This window comes from Squalius cephalus, assembly GCF_949319135.1.
Source record: "Squalius cephalus genome assembly, chromosome: 1".
Lineage (NCBI taxonomy): Eukaryota > Metazoa > Chordata > Actinopteri > Cypriniformes > Leuciscidae > Squalius > Squalius cephalus.
In genome coordinates, this window is record NC_137122.1 from 57738617 (window position 1) to 57752245 (window position 13629).

The window sequence follows — 13629 nt, forward strand, 5'->3', positions numbered from 1 at the left end:
TCTTATTACTCCTTTCATGTGTTCGGATAAGAGCATGTCAGTCCTTTTCATAAAACCCTTTTCCTAAGAGCTCCTCGGTATGTAGCTCAATGGAGCGGGACAAAATAACCCGGAAACCGCGCGGACTCTGTGCCTGAAGAAAACTCAGCGGGTTTCCTCAGAACCGGATCACCTGGCGTTCACAATCACAAACATCTGCTAATGGTCTCTGGCCTTTTCGCATGCGTGTGTGTTAAATATTTGCTCTAATTGGATTATGTTGGCTTGGTAAGGAGGCCAAAGTGAGAGAGGTTTGGACCAGAGGATGGACTGTCACTAGTCCAATCACTGAAGTGCTGTATTTACACCCAATATTCAGTGAAGTGCATCAAAGCATGCAGGTATGGAGTTTGTTTTGAGTGAAGACGGACTGACTGTTGCAATAGAAAGGAACAAAACGAAGGGGTCGTGAGATGCATTTTTTTAAAAAAAATATTTCAAAACTATTTAATTTGGCAAAGCGTCTTAATATTGTGGAATACATTTTTTTTTTTAAATGAAACATGATGCATCAGCCATAACTGAATGTATGTACTGAATAACTTGTTATTCCTGGGTAAATACATTTTTTAGGTCCCTCTTTTGGTGCTGCATTAAAAAAAATCCATGCAGGTTTTCAACTAATTTAATTATTGTTTTTTAATATAAAAACATTATAAATGTTTTATTAGTGTTATCCAAAAGGACACATGATATTGCTACAAAGTGCACCAGTGACCGAAAAGGTCAAAATATCAACATTTTAAGAGACGCTTCCTGACCTTTTTGCACATGTTCTGGTGCTCCTTCATGGTCTTCTTTTTGATAAAATATTATGTCACATGACATACCAAAATGCATTATGGCATAAAATGGTCATTGATGTCTGTTATCCAGGAATGACATTAGAGAAATCACAATTTGGAGTCAAAAGTCTTTGTGTCATAAAAATGTAAATAAGCTTAGTATTATCACTATATTTGTAGGTATCGTTGAAAACATCAATACAATTATGCCAAAGTAGATTTGAAATACTTTTTTACATTTTTGTCGTATTTTTATATTCAGATTTTAAGCCGGGACAGTTACCCGGAATGACATTTTGGGACTTTTGATCTCAATAGTTCCTGAAAGATTAATTATTAATAATAAATTAAATTCTCACATGAGTAATTAAAGAGGGGGAAGTTGAGTCACTTAATGAAGTGCATTTAAAAAAGTATAAATTTTTAATATTATGAATATGCTTTGGACACCAGAATTGGTCCCTTTCGGCCTTTCGTTTTGTGGAGGAAGATGGTTTTGAAATGAAAACTCAGTTTTTAAATCTATCTGGATTAATGCAGACGTAGCCTAAATCTTAAGTCCTATTCGGACGGGATCAACTTTACAAGGGTAGATGGAGTAATGTAATTTTACCACAGGACGTCTGTAATATTAATGGCCAATTCGAAATCTCATTAAAACTAGTAGAAGTGGGAGGAGTAACTCGATTTGCGCATCGCCGTCACTCCTGTCGTCATGTGTGTATTACGTTGCTTCCTGCTATCATGTGTGCAAACACATAACCTATATTATATATAAAACAGTTATGTCCGGTCGAACAATGTATTAATTAACTTCAGATTGGATTGTGTTGGTAATAGGCACTTATCTAACGCTAAAAGATGTTTCGTGCCTCTAACAAGTGCTTTCGCTCTTCTCTCTGATCTGAATGGTGTGTGTAAAACACTTGAGTTTTGCCACAGACTCGTCCCAGCGTCTAGATCGCAACTGAATGCTTTTTCAAGCGTCTCCATACTTGAAAAACCACAGAAAACTACTTTTAAACAGGAAATGACGGAATATTTACGTACATATTTACAGCGGGTCTATTCGCACGGGATCAGCATTACCTGAGGTAATTTTTCCGGACCTTTTTACTGAAGTTGAAATCCGCCGTAATCTTTGCTGACATTGTTCGTAATGATTACTGAGATGCACATTTGGACGGGACTAAAATCACAGAGAAGCTCTGGTAATCATTACTTTACCCCTCCTCTCCGTGTTAAACTAGTCCCGTCCGCTATACAAAAATAGCTGACAAAATTAACAATATTGTGCATTGACTTAAAAACAACCTTCAGTTTAACACACTCTTGAACATTGTGTGTCCGAGTGTAAAACCCTGCATCAGCAAGAGCTTCAGAAACACTGGGAGGAGGTTTAGAGTCTGTTTTGCTGCAAACACACACACACAGTGCTGTTAAAAGCGGCTTCGACACCTCAACAACAAGCTCTGTGCTGTATGACAGAGACCCGATTCATCCCTCCTCTCACTGCCACAGTTTCTGCGGGAACAAAAGGCTCGCAGGGCTTTATCGCTCTGTAAATGTCACGACCACCAGCTCGTGTTTTGAGCCTGCGAGCGCTCGGGTTCTCCGTCACGGGGAGAGTTTGAAGGTCTCCTGTCCTTTCCTTTAGAAAAAGCCAACAAACACACCATCACTTCAGCTGAAACGAAGCAGTAAGAGCCACTCAAACAGTTTCCCGGTATTTTAGAGCGGATAGACGGACACATTCCTGTCAAACAACATGATGAGTCTGAGAGCACTGAGGGGAATGAGTTTAAATATACTGACAGGAGAGAGCACAGGCCAGACAATACTGCACCCTTTATCAGAGAATGCAGGAATGAAATGGCACCATATTTTTGGGCTAGTATTTTCATACAGTAAAAGTTTGGATTAATTACTAGCCGATGCCGATAATCTCCTATATATGGAAGCTTGTTTCCGCCACAGAATAAGAAAATAAAAAAGGTAATTGCGACTTATCTGTTATTATCAATTCTGACTTTAAAACAATTGTAGGCTTATCTCGCAATTTTAACTTCATAACACGCAATTCTGACTTTATAACAATTGCGGGTTTATATCTCGCAATTCTGACTTTATAATGCAATTGTGGGTTTAGATCTCGCAATTCTGACTTTATAACAGAGCATGTGAGCGGAGTGCAGCGGGAGCGGGAGGATCTTGGACAGAGCGCAGAGCGGCATTTTTAAAAGGACGGAGCGTCGCCTTATTTCCCGCTCCAATTTCGCACAGTCTTTCTTGCACAGTCATCAACAGTAGACTATTTTCAGTCAAAACTCGGCTCAATAATGGAGTTCAAAAAGTAGGCTACTTCAAAAAGGAAAATGAGAAGTCATACAGGTCAGGTGTACTATTAATATAACTAACTAACAATGATAATGTGGTACAAGAAAACGAATGTGGACACATCGTTTCAGTCAGCAAAGATTCATTTTGGAATCTCAAAAGACACATCTCTCGAAAACATGAACGTGAGCTACGCGAACTCGCTGGGAAGAAAACAAAAGGTTAGCAAATTGAATATGGTAACTTGTAACAAAATGTAAATTAAATATAGCGTAATATTCAAACAAATTAGTTTTTTCATTCAAGTAGACCTAATGGTTCGTTTTATTTAGCCGAATTTGTGTCGTCCGTAATAATATTTATATTATTAGGCCCATTTATTCGTTTAATTTTACAGCAGTTTGTGTACACGTATGGAAGCCAATTTAAATTTTAATCGTGCGCGTTGCGCAAAAGTATTTATTTATTTCAAAATTCTGGCCTTATAGTTAACTTACTTTTAAAAAATGTATGTATTTTTTGTTTATATAATTTTTATTTATATTATTAGGCCCATTTATTCGTTTAATTTTACAGGACTTTTTGTGTAGGCTATATTCCTTCTTACATAGGCCTGTAATTTGAAATAAAACATTTCTATTTGAAAAATGTTGTTATTACTCAGTTCTTTAGGAGGTAAGGCTGTGGTCTAAGCTAAAGTCAAGTCAAGTCAAGTTTATTTATATAGCGCTTTTCACAACATAGGTTGTATCAAAGCAGCTTCACAGTAATAAATTAAAACGATACATCAATGTTTGTTTCTAGTGGAACGTCCACGTTTGGTAATGCTGATCAATGGTATCGTTGATTGATTAATTCAATTAAATATCCCCAAATATCCCCAACTGAGCAAGCCAAAGGCAAGATTGTAGATTGTTTGATTTTTTGATTGAAGAATGTAGATTTTTTTCATGTTTTGGAGCGAGCGGGGGGCGATTTGAGTGGAGCGCGAAGCAAACCTCGTTGAGTGCTGAGCGATAATGAGCGGAGCGGCCTGATGTAGCTTTGAGCAGGGGAGCGGAGGGGTGAACAGTTCCGTGAGCGATGAGCGGAGATTCTCACTGCTCCACTCTGCTCATATGCTCTGCTTTATAACACACAATTCTGACTTTATAACACGCAATTCTGACTTTATAACACGCAATTTTGACTTTATAATGCAATTGTGGGTTTAGATCTCGCAATTCTAACTTTATAACGCAATTGTGGGTTTAGATCTCGCAATTCTAACTTTAGAATGCAATTGTGGGTTTATATCTCGCAATTCTGACTTTATAACGCAATTGTGGGTTTAGATCTCACAATTCTGACTTTATAACGCAATTGTGGGTTTATATCTCCCAATTTTTACTTTATAACACACAATTGTGGGTTTAGCCTAGATCTCGCAATTCTGACTTTATAATGCAATTGTGGGTTTATATCTCGCAATTCTGACTTTATAACGCAATTGTGGGTTTATATCTCGCAATTCTGACTTTATAACGCAATTGTGGGTTTATATCTCGCAATTTTTACTTCATAACACACAATTGTGGGTTTAGCCTAGATCTCGCAGTTCTGACTTTATAATGCAATTGTGGGTTTATATCTCGCAATTCTGACTTTATAACGCAATTGTGGGTTTATATCTCGCAATTCTGACTTTATAACGCAATTGTGGGTTTATATCTCGCAATTCTGACTTTATAACGCAATTGTGGGTTTATATCTCGCAATTTTTACTTCATAACACACAATTGTGGGTTTAGCCTAGATCTCGCAGTTCTGACTTTATAATGCAATTGTGGGTTTATATCTCGCAATACTGACTTTATAACGCAACTGTGGGTTTATATCTCGCAATTCTGACTTTATAACGCAATTGTGGGTTTATATCTCCCAATTTTTACTTCATAACACACAATTCTGACTTTATAACACGAAATTCTGACTACATGCATTTGGCAGACGCTTTTATCCAAAGCGACTTACATTACATTTCAAGGTACACATTTAGATTCCTATCAGTTCTTGCTTTCCCTGGGAATCGAACCCCATAACCTTGGCGTTGCAAGTGCCAATGTTCTACTGTTTGAGCTACAGGAAGGCTTTTAGACTATAATGGAATTGTGGGTTTAGATCTCGCAATTCTGACTTTATAACACGCAATTCTGACTATAACGCAATTGTGGGTTTAGATGTCGCAGTTCTGACTTTATAACAATTGTGGGTTTATAATCACGCAATTTTTACTTCATAACACACAATTCTGACTTTATAACGCAATTGTGGGTTTTGATGTCGCAATTCTGAGAAATAAAGTCAGAATTGCAAGACATAAACTCGCAATTGTGAGATTAAAAAGTCTTCAAAAAACATATTTTAAAATGTTTTATTCTGTGACGGAAACAAGATTATACACATATACGTGGCACGACTTCACTGAACATCAGATGTCTGGGAAGACCAGCTGTGATCAGATCACATGCAAACATGTCAACAATGCCAAAGAGAAGACTCAAACTGAACACATGTTGGCTAGAGGAAAGAGGCTAAATGTTTGCTAAAGGTAATTGCCAGCAGATAATGTTGGCTGGACATTAAAAATGACGAAGTGGTCGGAAACAACTGTACATGTATAAAACTGCAAAAATGCAAATAAACACGAAACAGCTGAGCACCGCTGTGGCGAGAGCGACACGTGAAGCTGCCAGCGGTTCGGCTGAACAAACACACAGACTCTGATTTAAAACGCATCTACATTTCTAATAAAGCAACACCAATAACTCCCCAGGGCAAAATTATATGCATAGCCTATATTACATGCAAAAACCAGTGAGATTTATAAAAAGGCAAGCCTTTTCTACTCAAGTCTCTGCAGGTCGACTCATAAAAATACTCCAGAAAAGGTTTCAAAACATTCAAAACAAGTCGAGCTGTGAAAAACTTGTCACAATGTCAGGGTGTTTTTACGGTTTGAACAAGTGCTTGTTGTTTCTTTCTAGAGTCGTCTTTGATAAATGTCTGATATTCCCATCTCTAGATATGCTCGGGTTCCCCCTTCAATGCATGCAAGGGTTTGTTTAGTTTTTTTCTTTCTTTTTGGCCAGGTGCAGTTTGCCTTTGAGGGGTCATTCTTTTCTGTAAACGGCTCTGGACTGAAGCTAAATGGACGCGTTTTGCAGTCAAAGACGAGATGTCCCCATTTTTGTGTCAGCCTCAAATTAGATTTACGAAAGTGATTTTATATACATTGAAAACATAGGCTATTGAATATGGAAGCTTGTTTCCACCACACAATAAAAAATAAAAGAGGTAATTTTTTATTACGAGTTTACATCTTTTTATCTCAGAATTGCATGATAAACTCACAATTCTGACTATTTTTCTCAGAATTGCATGTTTGTATCTCGCGATTCTCACTTTATAACACGCAATTGTGAGATAAAAGGTCAGAATTGCATGATAAGTCGCAATTGCGTAATAAAAGTTTATATCTCACAATTCTGAGGAAAAAAAGTCTTATATCTCGATTATATCTCGCAATAGCAAGTTTATATCTTGCAATTCGGACTTCATAACTCACAATTGCGACTTTATCTTTACTTTACCTCACAATTCTGAGAAATAAAGTCAGAATTTCGGGATGTAAACTCACAATTGTGAGATAAAAAGTCAAAATTATCTTTTAAAATGTTTTATTCTGTGGCAGACACAAGCTTCCATAAATTGCATTCAAGTAAAGTGTCAACTTTAATGTTTCAAATAACTTTTGTTGAAATAAAAATGTCAAACTATGGTTTCGGTTTCGTGTCTTCAAATAATAATAATAATAGCAAACTAAAAAAAAATAGACAGCAAGCTTTCTTGCACTGAGAAAATGTCTTACCCATTGTGTACCCATCAACACAGGAACATTTCTTAACCATAATATCAGAAATCAAAACAACAACAACAAAAAACTTCAATGCAACCGTTTAGTCAAAATGTCTAGAAGTGGATCAAAGACACCGTTTCCCTGGAAGAGCCGAAACAATGTGCGATCAGCCTATTATGTGCTTCAATTGGTCTCAGACCACATCACACAACACACACACACACTTTAATGACTTTACCATCCATTCACAGGAAGGAAACGGTCTCTCACAAAGAGCCCTTCACTTCTCTGATCACACGCAGACATGCACTAAACAGTCAGCTAAGAAGTGCTCGATCCAAGGAGCAATCCGACACACACAAACACACAAAGCATCTTATCCATGACGCCTTTACGGGACTGTTATCATTACGTCACTACTTTGGCTGATTTAGAGTTAATCTCTAAGGTTTTTTCTTCTTTAACTACAGTCAAACCAAAGATTATTCAGACACCATGCAGATATGTGTGGTTCTACTAGTGTGTGCAGGACACTATAGTTCATTTATGTGAGTGAAGTAAAGTGTGTGACATATTATACCCAAATATTCTTCACACACTGGATTACCAGTAATATTTATAAAGATTTGGGACCAAAAATGATTCAGACACTTTGACCTGATCATGTTTTGCTGAAGTGTGTTTTCTTTAATTGCTAATGCTCTTTTTACACACAGACTGAACTAAATGAAGCATTGCTTGGTAATCGGTTGATCTAAACTGGTATTATCTAATTGTGTAGTTAAATTTAACAGCTGACAGATATTCAACGATTCATCTGTGAGTCAGTCTAACAGGAGGACGGACAAAACCAGTGAATATCAACTGATCTGATAACTCTGAGTTATTGTCATATTTTATCACCATTATAGTGAATAAACTGTGATAATGTGAGAAATGTCGAAGGTGTCTGAATAGATGCTGGTTTGGCTGTACGTTATATACAGTCAAACCAATATCGCATTAAACATTAGCGAATAAAGCGGCGTCTCCATCGCATGTGTTCAAGAGAACAACATTCACTTCCTGGGAATCGGTGTAAAGTATCTGTAATATAACGGAAGCTCCTGCAGTCGAGTGTCTCTTTAATCCTCCATCATCAATGATGAATGCGTCTCAGAGCGGACAGATGAAACGCAACACACAGTGTCATGTGATCTCACGTGATGATGCCTGGTGTGGGAACACAACCTGAGAGACGCTTCTCGTACGTCATTATACCGGATAACAACAACATCTGAGATGCTGTGATGTGATTGGTCCACTGGTTCGTCCAGTTATCCAATCACTGTTGAGGGCAAAGTCATGTGAGTTTTTTTTGTTGCGCATTAAATCGTTTCATTCTGTAAACGTGTTTCCATTATAGGCTAGTTCATACGCATTTCTTCTTATCGGATAAACATGTATCCGCCTCAATTTGAGTGCGCATGTTTTTTTATGTGCATTTTTTGTAAATGATGTGCATGTTGGCGTTTCCAATCCAGCGATTTTCTTATGCAATATCCCACAATGCACAATAGGTGGTTGGAAACATAGCTATTGTTAAGCATACAAAAAAAATATTATATTGCCATATTATACTCCAGTAATATAATGCAAAGCATATTGTGTGTATGCGCATGCCAAAACATGTTTTTGTTTCCCAGTGGAATTTACTAAAAGGTTTGAAAGATCTTTGTGTGATCCATCACTCATTTACTCATTTCATAACAGCATAAAGAAGTAGTGGTTTATATCGGCCGATATTTGGTATTTTCATGGTTCGAATTACGTGGGAGCCAGTGGGAGCTGAGCTCCTATAGAGAGAGGATGAGCTCCCATGAAAGCAGTAAAATCATACACCTGTGGGGGTCTCTAAAAATCATCAGCACCATTATTTTAAATTACAAATAAAGCACTTTTCCCTTCAGACTACTGTAGCATGACTTAAAAGATAGGACAAGATGCCAAACACATGGATCTCGCGGGATCTCGGATCGTCATCACACTACTAAAAGTGCCGCTGCGATCATTGGCGCGGATACTGTGTTTGTTTGTGGCTCGCGCACAGTCTTCACTCGGTCGCGCTTCAGTCCGTTATGGAGACTCTCTATTCGTTCCTGTGAAATTACAAAACAAAATGCACACAAACGTGTCTCTGCCTGATATAGAACCACTTATAAACATAATCGGATTTGATGAAAAAAAAAAACCTATGAGTGTGGATTCGAACCCAGAACCTCTGACACGTTAGGCAAATGTTCTACCACTGGACCACTTAAGTACACGTTCAAATCTTTCGGATCTATCTATTTACTCACGTGAAAAGTCACAACTCACAACTAACAGCATATATTATACCTCATTAAACGACAAATTAAAACAAATGTACTATTTAAATTGAATTGTGTTACCAACACTTTTTATTAAATTTGTATTATATTTACAAATTTTTATATTTTTATATTACATTATTAAGCTACACCGCGCCTGCTTATAGGCTACTTTTTTTTCCCTTTTTTTAAAGAGACCCCCACAAAGATGAAATCATAATTCGAACCCTGGGTATTTTTAAAATATCGGCATCGGCTGAAAGTTTTTCCTGATTGTCCGGTGTGTTAGAAGAGGGACTTTTATTTTGACGGATCTCTCACAGCGCTCGCTTAAAATTAGTGTTACCTTGTCTTCTTTATTAATGAAAAAAATATGATTACCGGTGCGCACACACTCACCAGAATACTGAGTGCCCCGTTACAGTGTTCACTTCCTTTTTAGTCATTTTTTTTTTTTTAAACAATTACTTACTGTACTGTGAAAAATACTGTAATAGGAATGCAGAATCAATTGCCATCTAAAGTATACGCATGTTTAGCCAATTTTTAAATCTTTTTTTTTTTTTACATTTATGTCCAATTTATTGAATATTAATTAAAATAAACATTATAAATATATATAAATAAATAAATAAATAATATATATATATATATATGAAGAGTTCAGATGCAAAAGCCTCTAAATACCATCTGAAATTTTCTTCTAGAATGATCATTTTTATCAAGCTTGTATATTTAAGTTCAATAATTTCACTTAAATTACAATTAATAGGTAATTTTCATTGCCATTTAAGTGAAATTACTGAATTTAAATATACAAGCTTGATAAAAATTATCATTCTAGAAGAAAATTTCAGATGGTATTTAGAGGCTTTTGCATCTGAACTCTTCATATATATATATATATATATATATATATATATATATATATATATATATATATATATATATATATATATATATATTTATTTATATTTATATATACGTATATATATATATATATATATATTTTTTTTTTTTTTTTTTTTTTTATACACCTGGACACATTACAGAACTGGGGTGTGGGTTTGGTTAATGTGCTTAATTGTTAATTACATAATAATGATGTGGATCATTATGTCACAAAAACAATATGTACTTTATGAAAAACATAGGCTAATTTGTGTGTGTGTGTGTGTGTGTGTGTGTCCTATAACTTGTCCTCGCCTCTGGTTTCATCATAACTATGGGACAGCAACACCTACTCCAGACCCTCAGCAAGCCCAGTCATGAGGGCTGAGTGAGCCGAGAGCAAGCGTGCGCTGAACATCGCGTGCTGAAACGGACACAAAGGAATATCTTGACATGGCAGTGTGTGTTCTGACACCTGATTCAGCACTGCAGCGTGAGACTGTGTGTGTGTGTGTGTGTGTGTGTGTGTGTGTGTGTGTGTGTGTGTGTGTGTGTGTGTGTGTGTGTGTGTGTGTGTGTGTGTGTGTGTGTGTGTGTGTGTGTGTGTGTGTGTGTGTGTGTGTGTGTGTGTGTGTGTGTGTGTGTGTGGCGTGAGAGGCCAGTGACTCTCAGTGAATGGAGAGGATTGAGCTTGAACCCCTGATGACCCACTTATTGAGCAGTCATGAGTGCTGGACAAAGAGCAGCTGTTTATCAACACACACACACACACACACACACACACACACGTAAAGACCTGCATCTTTACATCTTTAATAATAACCGTCTACATGTCCTAATAAATAACACCCATCAATAATTAACACAGGCCAGCTGAATGAATGACTTATCTTGAGCTTCATATAAAGCCTTGAAGTATTGGTCAGATTATTACAATATCCATGCTTAAATAAACTGAAGAATCATGATGCAATTCTTGTGACCTTTTCGGTCGCTCCTGATTACTGGATAATGATTTTAAAACATGATTATATGGGGAATTTTTTTTATTATTATTGATTAACAAAATGTTGAATAATGCTGAGATTAAGAATATATTTTTATACGCATCTTTAAATGAGCTTAAAAAAAAAGATGAAGCTTTAATATTTCATTACAAAACAAAAACATATTTAGACTTTAAGACCAATTCTACGAGTATTCAAGGCCTGGAAATGAAATATTAAGACTGGGTTGAAAATATCGATATTTGCTTTTTAATCGATCCTCATTCTGATAAACGTATATTGGTTAGTTCAGTCAAACATGAAAGTGCTGTTCATCTTCAGAACACAGATGAGGATATCTGTAATGGTGGTAGTTGCGTAGTCTGTAAACGGAGGGACAGAAATCTCTCAGATTTCATCAAAAATATCTTAATTTGTGTTCTGGAGATGAACTATAGTCGACATGAGAGAGTAATTCATGACAGCATTTTAATTTTGGGGGGAACTATCCCTTTAAATCCAAAGAATTGATGTTTTAGTCTGTGATATGTTTTCGCAAAACGCCTCCCATCCAAATAAATCGCTTTGTTATGATTTATAAGTGATACACTTATGATATTAACCGTCTTTAATCTATTTTCTCTCAACTCAGGCAACAAATGCGGTTTGATGAGTGCACTGTGGATGATTTATATCCAAAAGAATCGATATCGAATTGACTCCAGATCAGAACTGAATCGCAAGCTTGTGAATCGAATCGTTCATTTCGTCTCAACACACACACACAACTCTACTAAATTCTGCTTTAATTAAACAACACACATTATAATAGTAAACGCTTATCAGCTCAGGAGTTCATGCACATCCAAATGCGAGTGTGTATAAAAAGATGCAAGAGCCGTAATCATGTTTTTAACGAGTCGTTATGATGATGTCTATCTTTATAACGTAATCTGAGCCAGCCCAGAACTTTATTATTATCCGAAGAGATGAGGACAAAGCTGGCATGTAAACATCACACACACACACACACACACACACACACAGTTGTCCAGTTATTGATCTGGTCTGGTCTCTCACCTGCTGACTCGCCAGTGTTGATCCAGTCCGGGTTGGCAATGCTCGCTATGGCAAATATATCCGCAGCCAGAAAGAGACATCCTGAAATAATGGTGAGTTTATCCATGTCAGGTGTCCTGGGCTCAGACTCAGGAGTGAACAACTGAGCTAGTCTCTCTACACCACAGATATCATCAGTGCTCAACAACACTGCTCGAGTCTACAGGCATGATAGATATGTGTGTGTGTGTGTGTGTGTGTGTTATGATATGATATGGCTATAAGTCCAGCAGATTTGTAGAAGGAAACACACGATCCCTAAAGACCAGGTTGTGTGTCTAATCTTCCTCCTGACAGTTGATGCCCCATCATCCTCATCCTCATCACACACTGCGGGCTTCTTCTTCTTCTGTTAACGTACCGTTACTTGCTAACAGGCTACAGATCCTCCGCACGGTGTGTTTGCCATCCGGAGGGCCTACTTCCACTCGACGTCCACATATCCATCTCGAATAAAGTCTTGATCGCGGGGTTTAACGGCAAAAAAGGCGTGAAAGCGACGAGTTAGCGGCCGTTTTGATCGACGGTGTTGTGGTCCATCGTTCAGCTCGGCTGCGCGCGCAGCTTCACGGACGCCGAGCGCGAGCACAGCTGCACCGCATCACGTTCGTGCCCGAAAAACTCGTCGAAATGCGCGGAGAAAGAGCGTCGACTGCGTGGATTCGCGAAGAAAGCCTGCAGGAGCATGAGAAGCGGCGGTGTAAACGCTCCTCTCGCGTCGTTCCCAATGACATCAGGCGAAAACCCCCACGCAACGTCTGTCGTCAGACACAACAGGCCCGCGAGATCTCGCCGTCGTCTGCTGCTCTCGCGAGACTCCTCCGCGTGACTAGAGGAGGTCAGTTCTCTCTCTCTCTGTGTGTGTGTGGGCATCATCAACATCTGTCAGCACTTCTGTAATTACCCACTTAATGAAGGCAGGAATCTCAAAATACAGTTCATGAACAATATATGCGTTCTGGGCGAAGGAGAAAGAGACCTTTTGTATTATGAACGACGAGCAGCGGGGTCCAAACAGCAGGAGATCGCCATAAAAATGCTTATGTTTACATTTCAGATTAAAAAAAAAAAAGTTAAAAATAAATAATAATGTCAAAAAACTGATATTAAGCAGACAAAAATGAAGATAGACACTGGAAAATGTTTTCTATTGTATGAGCATGTGGATGCGGAGACTGCTCGGCTAATCATAATTGATTTACATATTATGGAAATAGCCAAAA

The 13629-nt window shown here is 37.6% G+C and overlaps 1 protein-coding gene across 1 annotated transcript in view; it reads right to left on the bottom strand.

The window, feature by feature from the left end:
• The window catches only part of mosmoa (modulator of smoothened a), a 38698-nt gene extending 25462 nt beyond the window's left edge, over positions 1-13236 (bottom strand). Inside the window, exon 1 of the mRNA XM_079874517.1 lies at positions 12368-13236. Coding sequence (XP_079730643.1) covers positions 12368-12473 — 106 coding nt within the window. The 5' untranslated portion in view covers positions 12474-13236. The remainder of the gene's footprint in view (positions 1-12367) is intronic.
• Positions 13237-13629: the final 393 nt, after the last annotated feature.